The 18,248-nt window shown below is 37.4% G+C and overlaps 1 protein-coding gene across 1 annotated transcript; it reads right to left on the reverse strand.

Moving 5' to 3' along the window:
- Positions 1 to 38: 38 nt before the first annotated feature.
- Positions 39 to 13,661, reverse strand: LACTB2 (lactamase beta 2). The gene is made up of 7 exons (XM_031604856.2): positions 13,448 to 13,661; positions 12,918 to 13,081; positions 11,521 to 11,647; positions 9,725 to 9,903; positions 6,012 to 6,160; positions 4,425 to 4,506; positions 39 to 1,453 (listed from the first exon to the last, which is right to left on the reverse strand). The coding sequence occupies exons 1-7, from the start codon at positions 13,567 to 13,569 to the stop codon at positions 1,410 to 1,412; spliced, it is 867 nt and encodes a 288-aa protein (XP_031460716.1). The 5' UTR covers positions 13,570 to 13,661; the 3' UTR covers positions 39 to 1,409.
- Between the last annotated feature and the right edge of the window lie 4,587 nt (positions 13,662 to 18,248).

Below are 18,248 nucleotides of genomic sequence, written 5' to 3' on the forward strand. Positions count from 1 at the left end.
TTATGATTTGTGCAATGTCACAGATGCAAGTATATGTCTTAGTAAAGCAACCTCTGTTTTTAATATTTCAGAGACACCATATATATCACAAAAGACAACTCAAGTCTGGTCAAACTGCTATTTCCCTCATCTTTCATGAACTTTAGGTGTTGGCTGCATGACAGCGTGGAATATGTAATATAGTTCTTTGCATCACATCTCTTTCTTCACTGTCTGCAATTTAACTCAGTTCTGAAGAATTTTCCATAAACACAGTCAAACAGAAGAAAATGGTTCAGTGACATTTTGGATGCCAGTAGACTTCTTTAGCTTGGAAGGTGATGAGACATCATCACTTCATACCAAACCCTTCTGTGTTTTAGGTTCTCAGGCTTCCCACCATGACAAAACTGTACCATTCCAATTAAATTTCTCTTCTCCTGAAGCAAAAAGCCATCATTATGAACAAATGTTATCAACTTCATCAGATACTGATAACTATTAAGCAATGCCTACTAAAAACATACGCACGTTCCACAAATGAAGATAAAGGATTGAACTTGAAAGGTTCTCAAGGATTTTCAAGAATGTATATTTGTCTTTAGTACCTTTAAACATCTCTTTCAGGTTGGACCAGCATTAAAAAAGTGAATCAAAAACATGTTAAATGCACAATATAATACAAACATTTATATATTACTCTGGAAGCTACACAAAAAACTGAAGTTTAAATTCATTTTCAAACATATTTCACTACACTATACAGTATCTTACAATCAAATACAACCTTTAGTTAAAGTATTTGTTCTTTAAATGGTGTTAGTAACAATTCTAAGCTTGTTATAAAGTGATAGAAAAACACAACTTCATATTGTTTACAACATATCTCAATTTAAGTAGCTTTTTAACCACATTCTTGCAGAAACTTAGAAGATATAGAATTAAAGCCTAATGCTGTGCATGTTTTGACATTAATTAGGTGAAATTAATGATCCTTTAAATTTCACAGAAATGGTGTTTCCATGAGCAAACAGATATATCTGGAAGTACTCTCAGTCAAAACATACTGCAGTGAGCTGCCAGCAAAAACGTGCACAGACAGTTACATTATGGAAAAGAATATGAAAAACAGTATTTCCACTTGTTAGCAAAAATTGGTTGTTTTTAGAATTTACAGAGAAGTTACCATCAGAATCACTTTTTGAAAAGCACAATGAAAGCAGCTTAAGTATCTGATCTTTGTTCTTTTTACTGCAGATTTGTTTTTACATTCTCCAATTTATGAAGCTTAATAAACATCACTTTTAAATTGTTAGAACCTAAAAAACAAGTGAAAGACTTTTACTTCACATATCGTCCGAGCTCATCGTTCTCTTTTTCCATGCAGCAACTGTGCAGACTGAAAATGATCTCGAGCAATCTTGTATAAGCTACAGATTGTTTCTCCATCTGAAGCTGGGAGATGCATCACGTACTGTTAAGATAAAGAGGCCAAATTAGTCATAAGCTAACACTTAAATGCTACGTATAAGCAATAGACCATCTCAATCTGCACATGCCTGTATATGGCATTTTTGATGGAAGATGACCAGGTTGGCTATTAAAATGCTTTCCTGCAGGCCAGTGCTGCATTTTAGTGGAAATTGATAAACACTGACTGTTTCACAATCACTGTTCCTAGTGATATTAATTAAAAAAAAAAAATGGGTTTAATAATCCTGCAGTTATTTAATGTTCAGGATATTTAATAATATATAATTGCTAGACAGTAATAAATTTGAGGTAGAGGAACACTTGTTGCATTTTGTGACATTTATGAACTTGAGAAGTGTGCTGTTAAATTTATAGCAGTTAAATTATTTTTTTTATCGCTCCAACTGTATTTTAAGAACTTGAAACAATGACAATATTCCAAATGTGGGAGAGTTACATGTATGTATCGTGCAATGCTCCTGTATGCAAGGCATTATTTTTCTGTCTAAAGTGAGAAAAACAAATGAGTAAAAGCCATTCTCATTCCTAATTGAAGCTATAAAAATTATGTACCCATATAAACTGCAATCCCTAGGATGAAGTGGTAAATTAACGACTGTGGCAGGAAGCATATGGCCATAATCTGCATGGAGCAGCACTCCAGTAACAGTGGAATATGCCTGTCTTATTCATTACCAACACCAACAACACATTTCTTTGAGATAATATTTTGTGAAAATTAAGCAAACAGCAGTTTGCCTACAGCTCCTGTCTTCCATCGCAATAACAAAATCTGAAATACTGTAAATCAGACTACATGTAAAGTGAGTATGCAAGCATTTGTATGCTACACCTTGAGAACCAACAGAATCAATTTTCCTTAACACATGTGCTTAACTTGAACTGAAAAATCAGCAGTGGTCACATGATGTTAAGTGTGTATCACAGGTCCAGGTCTAAGCTCACACTGAAAAAGTTAGCAACTATTTTCCAGGCTGTAGAGCTCAGCACATAGATGCCTCAAGTTTTCTGATGAGATGGCTTTCTTTCTTGTCTGTGAGCATGAGATGAAGATCAAAAACCAAACCAAATCTAAAACCCTTAAAAAGCACTTCTTGGGCTCCTCGGAAAGCAAGAGAAGGCAGCAAAATTGTGTAAAAGACCCACAAAAATTATTCTGATCAGTTATCTTCTAGTTACTACAACTCTCTAATGTCTTCAAGCAGATGCTACTTTGTGAACAGGTATCTGACTGAAGCTCCTTATCTGCTATCTCTTCAGTCTTCAGAGGTGAGCACCTTTTTGAGGAAAATGTTGTCCATAAGTAAGTAACTTTGAGAAATTAATTCCTCAACATTCAAGATACATACACACAGCCTACTGTATGAAAGGCTGCAATTCTACAGCTGAAGAGAAAATGAATTTATCCACTACTTCATCTATACATAAAATGCTGTTGCTTGAGCTACTCCAGCTGTAAAATGGAAGAGATAAGTTCAGTCAACAGCATCTGATACCCTGGAGTAACTCTGTGTAGCCAGGTTGGAGAAACATGTAGGTTTGTGCTCAGTAAGGTGAGTCAACAACCAAGAACTGAAATCAGATTTAAAAGCTGGTGCAGTGCCTGTCAGTGAGTTTACATGGCATTCTGAATGAAGTACGCCTAAAGATACTATATTTAAACTTCAATAAAAACTGTTTGCATGATTCCAGTCCATTTTCTTGGAATGAATATCATGTCATAATAATAACAAAAATTCTCTCTCAATTTTTCAATCAGTACTGAGCCTACCAGATGATTATTAAAATAAACAGGATGTCTACAATCGAAAAAAAGGCACCAATTTCACAATTGTCATCATTTACCAGTGTAAACAATTTTGAACAGATTAAAATGTTCGTGTAATTGCTTAATTGTGGACAGTTCTGTGTGTACTTATGTAATGTACAGAAATAAATATTTTCCTCAGCTCATAGATGAAAGCACTTCCAATTGCTCCTGCCATTACAGAAATAAAATACTTCATTTTGTTCACTAAAGGCAACAATGTAAAAATAATAAACTAAATATAGTTGCTCTGCTTAAGTACCGCGTTAATCAGAAAATGAAAAAAGTAACTCTGCCTGATTTTAACCACCCCCAGAACACACATATACAACAATGCACAATGCACGAAATGCAATCCCATAGAATGCTACGTACATGCATAGTTAGGTATAAGTTTCAGAAGATACACAGAGGTATAAACACTAGCACTACGAATATATTCCATGGTAAGTTTTAAATCAAAATTTAAAGCTATATGCATTGCGGTGATCAGTACTTTGAGCATGTCACACGTTATAAAATGTTTTCTACGAGTATAGATACATCAAACAACCATAGGCTTTTAGTATCTACTTCAAATTATCTGAATGACAGCTGCTGTGTGATGAGTAAAATGCAGTTTATCTCTTCTTCCTCCCCTCACTCTGGAAACAGCATCACAGAATGGCCAGGACCTCAAGGATCATGAAGCTCCAACTCCCCTGCCACATGCAGGGCCACCAACCTCCACATTTAATACTAGACCAGGCTGCCCAGGGCCCTATCCAATCTGGCCTTGGACACCTCCAGGAATGGGGCATCCACAACCTCTTTGAGCAGCCTGTTCCAGCACCTCACCACACTCATAGTAAAGAAATTCCCCTTGACATCCAACCTAAATATGTCCTCCTTCAACTTAAAACCATTTCCCCTTGTCCTGCAGTTATCTACCCTTTCAAAGAGTTGATTCCCCTCCTGTTTGTAGGCTTCCTTTAGGTACTGAAAGGCTGTGATTAGGTCACCCCACAGCCTTCTTTTCTCCATGCTGAATAAGCCCAGCTCCCTCAGTCTGTCTTTGTAGGGGAGGTGCTCCAGTCCCCTGATCATCTACACAGAAAATCAAAATAGAAATGACTACCTTTACATCCCACCATCCCCAACTTACACACTTTTCCTTCTTTTTCCAACTTCTTCAAGTGGACTATGAGGTTGTTTTCTGCTGCTAGAAGTAAATTTTCAGGAATTTCCTAATGGGAACACAAAAATATGTTTTGTATTTGTTTAAGTATCTCCCAAATATATATTTAATACATTGATATTGTTTATTAATATAGCTTTCCCTCTTCCCATTACTGTGTTGCACATTTAGTTAACTATCCAGTGACTAAAACCCGAAATGACTAAATTAATTTAAAACCAGTTAAACAGCAGACTATAAAACATTTCTGATTATTGTGCCCATTTTTTGCATCACACACTTTCATTATTCAAGCTTTGGCCAACTCTAAGACTGTATTTGTCTGAGCTTGGTCTACACTTGGTTGTCAGTGTAGCTGAACATTTTTCCACAGGTTTCAATGACAAAACCAAAGATGCATTTTTCACAGATACTGATTACTTCTATTTCTTAACAATATTTGCATGGATTTTAATATTCTTTAACAACTAACATCCATAAATGTGTAAGCAATTCAAAAATACAGCTTCAGGAGGACAAAGCGTATCTTAAAATTTTTCACTGCTTCATAAGTAATAGCCAACAATATTCCTCAAAATTCCCGTCTGCTGCGTTATCTTCATATATATAAAGCCTTTTTATAGAAAATTTAAAAAGTTCTTCTCCAAGATCTGAAGTAAGGAAGAAACTCCCTAGAAAATTGTCTCAATAAATTGTGAATCTCTAAAAAGCTTTGAAAAAACTTTAGTAGTTTTATTAGTACTGAAAAAGTCTCTTATAACATAGTGACAGGAAAAATGGTTTGTGATTTACAGAAGCATGAAGATGGCTCTACACTTACAAAGTGAAAGAAGCAAATAGCCACAGACAATGGTACATCAGCAATGCAAAATGTTCAGTGTGACTTGCATTCTCTCCTTTGGAAACTGGGGCTTAGTAGAACCATGAAAAAAATAATTGTGAAGCTGCTACAGACCTCTTCACATACTACAGCCATTGGCAATTATGATATCTTCCTCTGAAGCTGAAGTTGCATCTCTTCAATGTTTGCATCTCTTTATATTTGCTAAATGTGATAACTCCCACTCCACACGTACAAATTACTGAGGTTATATGAGGAATGAAGTAGGGATGCTTGTCTAGTGACACACATGAGCTACCTGATATCTGAGCGCAATACCTATCTCTGCAAAACTGCAGACTGATGAATGAAGACAAGTCAACAATTAACAGTAATCTCACACTTTTCAAGTACATCCAAGCACTACAGTTGTATTTTAGCTCAGCCCTATGAAACCAAGTTTAAGATTATCTATGTAGCGGATTAAGAAATTTGCAAGGATCATCTGAGCTCCAATCAAATCCAATGCACTGCTTAAACAATGCTATTTAAAATACAAATTTTGAACAGGCAGAAATCTTTCAATGTTTTTTTTTTTTCTTCTTCTTCTTCTTTTTTTTTTTTTTTAACTCCATCATGATCTTCAATCAAACATTTAGGTTGCTACATTCAATTTTAGGAACATACTCTCAATTTTCTTTAGTTAAATCTAAAAAACTTCCATCAATAATTACCTTATATACTATCTTTACAAGCTCTGAAGATGTATATGATTTTCCAGTGTTCTTCTGGAAAACATTCAGAATTTGCTGTTCACGTGCATTTCGGTGAGAAATGTATCCTTGAATTCTAGCATTTGCATCACGGACGACTGGGCCATGACCTAAATTGAAACACATGCACCAGAGTGCTGTTACTTACATTTGGATTTAAGGACGCTACAGAATAATTGACTCATTCTTATATAAACTTTGGTAGGCTTTAAGAACTGTATGAGAGGAACAGCACCTGTATGCGTCACTCTGAGCATCCTTGGTGCGAAACTACAAGATGCTCTTCACACTTTGCATTTTTTTTTTCATCATATAAAGAGATTGAAATTAAGTTTGAGTGTCTTCAACACAGCCTGCACTTCAATAGGATTTGGATGGAAAAGGAGAATTAGGAGATCTCAAAAGTCTGAATGTGTAAAGGGAATGCTTTTGATAAAAAAGACTACTTCATACTGCTTAACACAAATACAGAAAAAAAGAGTTTACTACTGAATAGATTGAGATGAGAGATGAGAGATTATTATATTACATCTGCTTGTCTCACCCTCTACAAAGGATATTGGTATTGGTTTAAATTGAAACTGGTCTCTGTAAAGTAATGACTGAGGCAAAGTCTCACATACTGTACTACCATTCCAGTAACAAACACCAGCAAACACAGAGGTGAAGTAAGTTAAGTTGCGAGAGATACATTTTCCATGACATATCTTCAGAACTCACTCATACACGGTTTTGCGTTAATATTTGTAACATGCTTTTTATAGCAAGGTTTCTTATATCTTTACTTGCATGCATCATCTAAAGTAGCAGCATCAACTTGTGGTTCTACCAGTCTAAACTTGGTCATTTTTTTAATAAAACATTACTTTTCTTTAAAAGTAAAATTAACTTTCCTTTAAAAGTTATTCGTTACCATCCCAACCGGTTTCCTTTGATGCTCTTGGCCTGTTTCTGAAAAATCATCATATTCTCTACTCGTAGTTTTGGATTGACTGACCAAATAAGTTTTTAGCTTTCAGGTAGTTTAAATTACGGCTTATTTCACCTGAAGACAGGCACCTTATAGAAAAAGAGCAAATAATTTTTCATAATCTGAATACCTTTATAAATAAATTACAAAAAAAAAAAAAAACACAACAAAGAAATCTATGTTTTAGCATGTGTCAAAAGTTTCTTAACTTGTACACTCACTTCAACAGACTTGAAGTAAAAAAATTATCAATAAAAGATATCCCAGAATCATAGTATGGCCTGGGTTGAAAAGGACCACAATGATCATCTAGTTTCAACCCCCCTGCTATGTGCAGGGTCGCCAACCAGCAGACCAGGCTGCCCAGAGCCACATCCAGCCTGGCCTTGAATGCCTCCAGGGATGGGGCATCCACAACCTCCTTGGGCAACCTGTTCCAGTGCGTCACCACCCTCTGGGTGAAAAACTTCCTCCTAATATCTAACCTAAACCTCCCCTGTCTCAGTTTAAAACCATTTCCCCTTGTCCTATCACTATCCACCCTTGAAAAAGCTGTTCCCCCTCCTGTTTATATGCTCCCTTCAAGTACTGGAAGGGCACAATGAGTCCTTCCTGGAGCCTTTTCTTCTCCAAGCCCAGTTCCCTCAACCTTTCCTCATAGGAGAGGTACTCCATATGTTAAGGCCAATATAAAACTGTATTGTACATGTACTTATTTTTCATGATTTTGATTATATTTAATCTGAATTTATTTTTCCTTACAAAAAGAGTTATAAATATAACAGTAGCCTTGTAAACTATCTTTTCAAAAACAACTTAGACTCTGTGTCAGAGAGCTCCACATTTGAGACCTCTGTATATCCCAGGTGATCACACATTTATTCTTATAGCATCCTGTAAAGTAATATAGGTTCTCTTGTTTCATCCATGAGAAATGGAAGCAAGAAGGATAAAACTAAAAGAAAAGAATTGGCTCCTGAAGTCTTGCACAGATTTCTAACTACTGTACCATTTTTTTCTATGCCATCAAGTAGCAGTGTTTATTATTACAGGTTAGGGCGCCCTCTGCTGGCCAAAGGGCCCTTTTCTGTTCCCAAGGATTCTCACCAACCACGAGCAGTAAAATACTGTAATGAGAACTTTGCCCGAAGTCATTTCAATGTGACAGTAAAACAAACTATCTTCTGCTACGGTTTTTACTATAGAACATACCAATAACATAAAAAATTGTTTTGGCTTGGCAATAACTATCTTTTACATAATTGCACATCCATTTTATGATGTGTGGATAAAGAAACAAAGTTATTTATAAATCATATCAACACCTAGCTATCCATCAGTGAAAATGAGTAATGTCCTACTGTCTTCATAGTTGCAAGCAGAGCATGAACATATTTGCAGTAGTGTTGCAAACGGTTACGAATAAATGGGACAAACATTCAACCTTGGTGAATATGTAATCTAGATAAATAATGATGAAGGAGAGAGTGAGATACAGCAGATAGAAGTGATAAACCAAACACAATTTGGCATATGTGGGGTTTTTGGAAGACAGAAATTCAATTAAAGGAACATATTGTGCTTTGCAGGTTTTAAGAAAAAAAAAAAAGTAGAACATTTCATTGATCAATAGATTGAGATTCAGAAGCTCAAATATTCTTAGTTTTACCAGTAGTTTAGTCCATTACTAAAAGTACTATTTATGTTTGTTTGTCAGCCTCCACATCCATGGAATACATAGAATAATAGTTTCTTAAATTGCATTTAAAAAAATAGATCTAAGCATTTTTATGATCTTAGATCTTAAATATCTACTATATCTGTATTAAAAAAGAACACAAAAGAGATTTGGCTATGTAGGCTAAACATAGTTAATGGATGTAGACAGAAATGAGAATGTAGAAAGTCACTCTGACTAGTTGAAAAAGATGAAACAGAAAAGGTCAGAAAAATTCCTGAGATGTAACTGAGAAGGAAAGCGAAGAGGATAAACCTTCGTTACATCACACATTCTTAAAATCCATTCTTCTCAAATAGACACGTAGTTTATACAAAAAATAAACACATCTTCCCCAAACCTTGGGAATAAGAAGGAAAAAATGAAAAGCAGAGTTTTAGACTGAATCAATCAGCAATTTATTTTTAGAACATGATGTTTGACTTGTTGGATCTTGTTCCTATTAAGCTAAGTCATTAACTAACATAACCATTTGACAGTTCTGCAGTCTTCCAAGATGAATTTGTGATTAATCTGTTGCAGTGGACACACTTCTCTCTCAAAAAACACTGCATAGTGGCTGAGTACATGGGCTGCAGAGGACCAAAAGGACAACTATTTTTTTCTTCTAGGGTAACACTGGTCACAGATCGGTTAATGAAAGAAAAGCCAACTTCTTATATGATTTCAACAGTCAAAGATCCTGGCTTCTGCATGCTTTTAATGCAGAAAGAACAAGAATCACTCTCAAAGGAAGAAATCATGGGAAAGAAAACTATCTGTCATGGAGAGATTTTTAAGTGTCACAGATATCCAAGCCATTAACTCAGTTTAGAACCAGGCATACATTCAATATTGAACATGAATTGTTACATTAATAATGGTGTTTGACTGTAGGAGTTGATACAGTAAAAAAATAAAAAAATAAGTAAGAATTATATAATATATATATAAAAATATATATATAATCAAAACAGAACCACTAACCTGGATATATTAAATCTGGTTTCATTTGCAATAACATTTTCAAACTTTTCATGTAATCATACAGGTCTTCAATTACTGTTGTTCCTTCCCCTAAAATACAGTCACCAGAAAATATAGCATTTTCCTCTTCTAGATGTAAAGACATATGATCATCAGTGTGCCCAGGTGTATATAAAACTCTGTTTAAAGAAAAACAACAAAAAAGTTTAAGACTTTCATTCAGCAGTCATACAGAACTACCTTCATTTCCAGATGCTTAAAACAACAGTGATAAAATCATACCCTTCCAAAGGAACCTACAGGAAGAATCACAAAAGGCATCGTACTGAGAATTTCTAAGTGTCAGTGTAAACACAGTGTTATTTTGTTTAATCTCAGTCCATTCTCTTATACCAAATAGAGAACACAGATGACCATCCATAATGTTCTTTGTCTCAGTTAACACATCACAGAGGCAGTGCATTAGTGCAGCTGGCTAGTGATGTAAAACTTCTGTCATAGAGGGTTTCACTGTGATAGTTTAAGAAAGAAAAAAAATGACAATTTGTTTTCAGATTGAAAAGTTCCTGACATACACATTACACTTAGCAAAAAAAGGATAAGGGTGATGTTGCTGATTCTCTGAGAAATTCCTTGTACATTAACAGACATAACACAAATAATATTCTGTCTTCCCATATTTATTTTACCCTGAAGGCCTCATGACACAGTGGGCAGAACTGTAAAATACAAGGACTGGTGGTCTTTTAGCTCTTCTATGTGCAGGTCATGAAACGTCTGAAAGGTATGGATTTAAGACACCACAGCTTGGTGAAATACTGTACTAAAGACAGCTAAAAGACATATAGTAATCAGAGCTGCTAAGGAGCTGCACTAGTTTTTGAAAGGCAGAAATCCTCTGACTCAAGCTCAGACCAGCATCGCTGCTCTAATTCAACAGAATTTACTTGTCAATGGGATGCACAGAACTGGTGCCAAGCACAGCATATAAACTAAAGCTAAACAGCCCCAGACACTTCAGCACAGGGCTGGGAGGCCAGAAGCACAGCACTGATGCAGTGGCTCTCAATTCTGGAATACCGAGTGCTGTGGAAAGCAGGTGAGTCATCACCCTGCTGAGGCAACAGAAAATCAGGTGAACAGCTTTCCTAATGGAACTTCACCAGGAAGTTTTAATACTAATATGCAAAATAAACAAACATGAATGAAACTGACACAGATTGGCATCCTCCTTGAAAAACTGGAAGTTGCTAACTAGAAATGAAATGTGCTGACACTGCTGCTTTAGAACCAGCAGGGCATCTACGAGTATCCTTAGCCAGTTGAGATTATATGCTCTTAACCAAGTATAAAGGTTGGTTGCATAACTGCATACTTCAAAATGTACCACCTCCAGATTTGTTTGGAATTAAATTAGAAGTTAACATTTTAATGCTAAAGAATTAATGTTGTAATGTTTCCTTGAGAAGCATTTTATGATGTTCACAGAGATCATTATGAACATCACCAAAGTATCAATTTCACATCATAACTATGTATCTAACAGTAAAGACAAGTTACATAAAATCCTGCGTGGTTTTTCCCTAAGGAAATATTCCCCAAGGAAAGCATTTCTCTGGTGAGGCCAAAGACTAAAGGCTGATTCCTCATCAGAACAACTTCTTTGCATAAACACACCCTGCTGAGTCATGACAGGAAGACTACAGTTTGGCAGGGTCAGACACATGGATTACATATATGCACCAGATTTCTGAAGAAACAAATAATCAAACAAAGCTGCAGAAATTGCTGCTTACCTGAGTGTGGCTCCCTCTGTCTGTATCACATCCCCATCTTTAAGATATAAATATTTATGTCCTCCATCTCCTATTATTTCTTCACAGTGAGGGACACGAGGAAGCTTACAGATGCGATATTCAGAGTCTATTTAAAGAAAGCAAAGAAAATAATTATTTGTATTTTGTCACTAACAAAGCTAATAGCACAGAATTACTTATACTTTTTGTAGATGTACTATAAATTATTACACTGTATGAAAGCAAATCTTCAGGTAAACAATGGTAACCAGTAATTCTATGTTTATAAAAAAAACTTTCTTCTAGAGTCAGAAACATAGAATAGAGTAGTGAAGGCTCTGAATTTTATATACCATACTCTGTACCAGCAGCAATTTTGAAGAGTAAAAAGCATGAGTGAAATTAATACATAACTATGTGTAAGTGACATTCCAGTAATCATTACATTTTGAAAATGTTGTTCCTTATTGACTCATCATGAGCAAAAAAATAAGTCTGTGAAATAGCATTCAAGTCCAACATTATGATTCACAGAAGCACTACTCAACATTTATCTAACACCAAACAGTTTGACATGAATTCTCCCTCAGCATCTTTCATTCTAAATTGCGCATGTTTTGATTGCCTTGGCTACAGACAGCATGCAATCCCAAAATTAGGCACTTATACCCCTTGCAAGTCTTAAACTTTAAGGAGTTAATAAAATTCTCACTAAGACATCCATGCTGGTTTCAGTATTGCCAGAGCTTTTTTGAAGATATGCATCTGGCAACTTGACAAGATCTGATAAAGACTGTGACAAAGTCCACTGAAGCTAAGATGAGCTGCATTATCTACATTGCTTACTCTGTTCTACTAATATCTTCTCAGCTATCACTACAGAATATATACATTCAGAATATATCACATACAGAATACTTGACATTAGAATTTATCATAAGTAACATCCCTACCTTCTTCTCATGATTTGAGGCCTAAAAGTTTGCCATGGTCTACGGTATGAAGTCTCAACGTTATGCATGTTTTTTTTTAAATATATTATTTATTGCTTTTTTCACAAGTAAAAATAATAGGCAGTTTGTCACTACTGTCAATGCAGAAAGGAAAAAGCGCTGTTATTCTCACGTCTTTTGATAATATGCAAACTGCTCATTATTCACTTGTAAGAAAAATTCTTTGTGAAGTTACATGCAGCTACTGAAGAAAGATACAGTACTATAATTATGAAATGCAGACTATTCACTGTCTCACTCTACACATTATAGTGGTACAGTGAAGTTGCACGTGGATTATGTGGAGATTGCAAAACATTATTCCAGTTGTTGTACAAAGAATCAGTCATTTTAAGTTGCTTCTTGCCACATATCTTGCAACAGGATCTGAAAGCTGTGGCCTACCGTTCGGGATGTTTGTGCAGATGTCAGGTATTCCACCAGTATGATCACGATGCCAGTGTGTAACTAAGATCTCCTGAATTGAGATGTTGAACTCCGACAGGGCCTGCTTCAAACAGCCAATATATTCAGGAATAGCTGGCTCGCCTGTGTCAATAAGGATTCTTCTGCACATGGGCCAAGAAAAAAAAAAGAAAACAACCACAGAGTTTAAAGTGCTTGTGTGAGTTAAACAATGTTTAAAAATAAAGAAAAAAAAGCAACCACATCACTGCACGTTACTGTGGCAACAGTAGAAATCCCCAACTAAACTTTACTACTGTTTCAGCTTTTTTAGTCATTAGAAGCAACACAGTTTTCAATCCGCAGTCCTTACACACGATCACAGTTTACTTCCACCACCGACAGAGCACGGCCTTGGCTCCAGCACCCTCCCCGTCGGCTGCACCACACCCGGGCAGCCTCACCCCGGCTATTACACACGCACACCGCCCAGCCCCACGCTGCGCCGATCCCTGCCACCGGGCCGCTACCTGAGCCCGGTGCCCACCAGATAGGTGTTGGTGCCCTGCAGAGTCATAGGCCCCGGGTTGCAGCCCAGCACCCGCACCACGCGCGACGAGAGCTGCTCGATGCGCGGCAGCAGCGACGCCATGTCCGCCGCTCGGCCTTCCCGCCGCCGAGGAACAGCCCGCGGAAAGGCGGAAGCGCCGCTCCGCCTCGCACCGCCCCCCCGGCCCCGCTCCTCCCCCTGAGGGCCCTCGTGCGCTGCGGGGCGGTGCCGACTGACCGCGGGAAAACGTCCGTGGGAGCCTCTGACAGTCGCCTTTCTGCTGGCGTTGTTAGAGACGTTGCGGCAGGCAGCTTCCCTCCTTAAAGAGCCTGCAGAAGGAGGATGAATACGATTTAAGCTGAAATTAAAGCAGGGAGGACTAATGTAGGCAACTTCAGCGATACTACAATCTCAAGGTCTGCGCTGGTCTCACTGTTTATACATATGAAGGCTCCTATGTATTACATACAGCCTAAGAGTTACAATATGCATAGTTAAACAGTGTTATGAAATAAATGTCATTCAGTAATAATAAAGATACAAGACAGAAAAGTGTTCTGTGGTAACTTTTTTTTTTTTTAACTTAAAATTTTAAATGTTCATTGTATGAAAATACACGCAATCTGAGGCTGTCTTACAGGGTTTGCATAGTCGGATTTGCAGGTCATATTCCCCGTGCTTTCTGAAGGGGCACGTATCCCCAGATACAGTCTTGAGACGCATGTTTCCAGAAGGCCTGTAAGATACAAACAACGCAGTGTGTCTTGGAACTGAAAAACTAAACTCCAATGGACTTTCACAGCAAGTAATACATGCTATATATACCAGGAGATGAGTTACTGGAGAGTTCACACATAATAAAGGTCTGCATGTTTCCATCTATGACAGACTGGTGTTCCCCACTCCTGTGCAGTGTCTCTCCTCTTCCCATTGCAAACTCTCATTCTGCTGCAGATCCACCCGAGGTGTTTGGCTTCCTGGGCAGTGGCGAGGCAGAGGATGACAGCTGGCAGGGAGGCAGCTCCAAGGCAGACCTGGTTACCTGCCTGTCCTTGTTCTGCTTGTTGGTGTCTGTACACAACTCAGCTTTTTCAGCTGGCATCCAAGGTTAGAGAGCAAACAGTGTTTTCAGCTACCAGGTCAGACAGCAGCGCTGTATCTTTGTTGTTCAGGTGACAACAGCATGCTTGCCTCTATGCTGTTTCGTCAGTGCTAATTTAGCTGCATGTTAGTGCACTTAAAGTACTAACCAGCCTTCAGCTGTTCAAACAGTATGCATTATTTTCAGTCCCTCATTCTGCAAAACAATCTGTTCTGTGATGCACAAGAGGCTTTATGGCAGCGTGTTGTGCAGGTCTGTCTATGCAGCAATTTGAAAAACCTACTCCTGGGCATGGACTTTAACAGCAACTGTTAATTGCTAGGCATCAAAAAAGCCACAGACAGCAATTGGACCACAGTACAGATACTAGACAACCCTATGTTTAGGTCTTCAAGCCAATCTCTGAATCATTCCTATCAAAACATTAAGTTCACTTTTTTTTTCAAACTCACTGAAGCATGATACACTGACATCAGAAAAAGATATTTTATGTGGAAGGAAAGAGGCTTTTTTGTGTGCATGTGTGCTACTGGAATAAGGAAGACACACTATATACAAAATTTCAATATTTCAATATCTTCCCATATCATTTCCCAGTCTTGGTTTATAAAGACGTGACTAAACCTGAAATTACTTTTGAGGTACTCAATTATGTTGACTTTGTAGCACACATATATACCCACTTGCTGGTACATTCAACCCATTTACATTCCCTAAGTGAAGTTCAGTTGCTCTGCCATTAAGCAAAAGTACTATCTAATCAAATGTGGGTGTTTCAGTGGTTTCCTATTCTAAAGACGTAGAGGAGATTTCTAAAATGAAGATTTATATGTCATTTACAACAGAGGAATAAGGCACAAGTTATTTTTATGATCACAGGTTTGATATTGTAAAAACTAAGAGCTGGGGGGAACTGCAGACTTATCCTGTGGGAATATTTACTACTTTGGTGTAAAATCGTATGTTCTATTATTAGGTGGGAGCTCGGATTCTTTTTTGTCTGTAGGTGGCAGCAGTAGGTGCCTTTGGAGAATTAATTCCAGGTTCTTTCTTTCATTGTGGTCTTCATTTCCTGCACAAGCCCACCAGCTTAAAGTTTAATGTTTCTCTTATAAAATGGGGATAGTAGGCATGCATTGACAGTCTTGCTCATATACTCTCTAATTTAGTACAATCGCATGTGAGTGCAGAGCCTCAAGATGTTCTTTGGTTCACTAAGTTGCTGTTTCACATTGTCAATACAAATTTTTGAGGGGAAATGTAAGGGCTAGTCCTAATGAGGACCTTAGTTTCTGATATTTGAAAAAAGTTGACTACTCTGAAGGTAAAATATCCAGTGTCTTGTCAACACTAATCAAAGCAGAGAGAAAATGTCCTTCCTGCTCCATTCGGAAGCAAATATCAATATGTGTACTGAATACCATAGGATTTTTGTCATAGAGTGCTTTCTTCAATGGCAAGTCTAGCTAGAAAACAAACAGGTCGTCCAGCCAGTAATTTAGCTCATGAGTTACATGTCTCGTAAGTCCAAGGATCAGATATGCAAACCTATCTTTCAGTCTTTATTTCTCTGTGCTACAGAATTTGCATAACTTGTTTAATAATAACAAAGGTCACAGCAATGCCTTTGTGCCTTGACTAATTTAAGATGCCTTCCCTTAAAGCCACAGGAGCTTACTTACCATTTGGACAAACAACTTGCAAAGCTTCGTAGAAATTTTAAGTCCTGAGCTTGAGTTATAAGCTTTTAAAAATATAGCAAACACAGTATGTAATTTATATTGCTCTGCTACTAAATTATTAAATATTATAAATATTATTATCATTCTGGTAGAACACACACCTCAAATGATCAAAAGTTCTTTCATACTTAAAAGAGATGTATTAGTAACAGGCTAAGGTCATTGAAGTTTTTCAAGATATGAAAGAAGTCTGTGTTGTACTGCAGGGCACCTGCTTTTCACATGTGGCTCAGACTCATGGAGAGAGGTAGTCTTGGCAAAAACTGCCAACTGTAGGTAGTTTAGTCCACAGCCAGGTTGTCACAGCCTTGTCTTGCTTGTGCAGTTGCATCCATCAAACTCTTGGTGAAGTGCAAGTTATGAAGAACCAGCAGCCCAGTGCATTCCAGTGGCTTTTATGCAAGCATAAAATAAAGTCTGGAGGATAAAAGAAAGTATGGGTGTGATGCATCTCTTTTGTCTTGGCAGATATTATGATAGTATCAGACTTTCAATTTGCTGCAAAAGCTCATGGTAGCTTAGTCACATGTAAAGGCTGAGAAGCCTGGGACTGTTCAGCCTAGAAAAGAGAAGACTGAGAGGGGATCTTATCACTGTTTATAAATATCAGCAGGGTGGGAGTCAAAGGGATGGGCCAGGCTCTTTTCAGTGGTGCCCAGTGACAGAAGGAGGGGCAACGGGCACAGACTGGAACACAGGGTGATCCATCTGAACTTGGGAAAGAACTTTAAAGTGAGGGTGACAGAGCACAGGAACAGGCTGCCCAGGGAGGTTGTGGAGTTTCCAGTCTCCTTCTCCAGTGATATTCAAAACTTACCTGAACATCTTCCTATGTGACCTGCTGTATAGAACCTGCTTTAGCAGAGGGGTTGGTCTAGATGAACATCGGAGGTCACTCCCAACCCCTACAGTTCTGTGATTCTGGAAATATTGTCCACAAATACTATATTCTAACCAAGTGCTTAAGTATTAATTTGATCATTTATAGGACTCAGCAGGTATCATTATAATTGCTGAGCTCATTCTTTCCTGAAGTCACCTGGATTTTGCTGCGGAGCAATATAAAACTGTATTTTAAATTAATGTGTTAATGATGCTCAGAACCATAATGAAGAGTTTGTTTGGCATGTATGCAGCTCTATTATCTTTGAACCATCATCGAGATTTCATAGAGGCAGAAAGATCTCTCTTTCATCTTCCAGAGGGCAAATATGGATAATGCATTGAGCTGCTGATGTCCGAAGATGTTTTCTTAATGTGTTATCTCATAGAGATGAAGGAACCACGTACAGTTAATCCAGGAATTGTGCTGGACTGTTTGGGATTCAGACACTGTTCTTTAACTTTGAAAAAATCTCAGATAAACTGATGCCTTTATTTAAATGGTACCATGAAAATACTGGCACTGCAAGAACTGCTTAGTATTCTAATCTATAGATGGGAGGGAGCACAAGAAAAGGAAAGCAGTCATCTTATATTCCCTATGACGATATTGATTTGGTTGTGTCTCCTGCCCTAAGAGCTAGAAGAGCTATAGACTGCTCTTGCTGAGGGCTTGTATCACCCTGTGCGGCACAGAAAGGCTGAATACCAACACCTGCTCATTGTATCCTGCAGCTCTTTTAAATGTGCTCTGGATTTTCTCAGCAGCATAAAGTTTGTGTTGAGTGCTGATAGAAAAGCTGGAGCAGACTCTTGCAAACACCTGCAGTTTTACCAGAGGGAAGTTTTAATCATTTGTTGCTGGACACATGCAGTGTCTTCACATATTATTAGAAATAGAAAAGCTTTTCACAAAAATTTAAAGTGCATTTTATTATATCTTTCTACTGTAGCCAAAATAATTTTTTTTCATAAATCTTTGAGCTACAGAAATGTGCAAACAAATTAATAAATATTTATAAACTTCTGTATAAACACACATATATTATGTGAAT

The sequence above is a fragment of the Phasianus colchicus genome, chromosome 3 (genome assembly GCF_987193195.1).
Source record: "Phasianus colchicus chromosome 3, bPhaCol1.hap1.1, whole genome shotgun sequence".
NCBI classification, from domain to species: Eukaryota; Metazoa; Chordata; class Aves; order Galliformes; family Phasianidae; genus Phasianus; species Phasianus colchicus.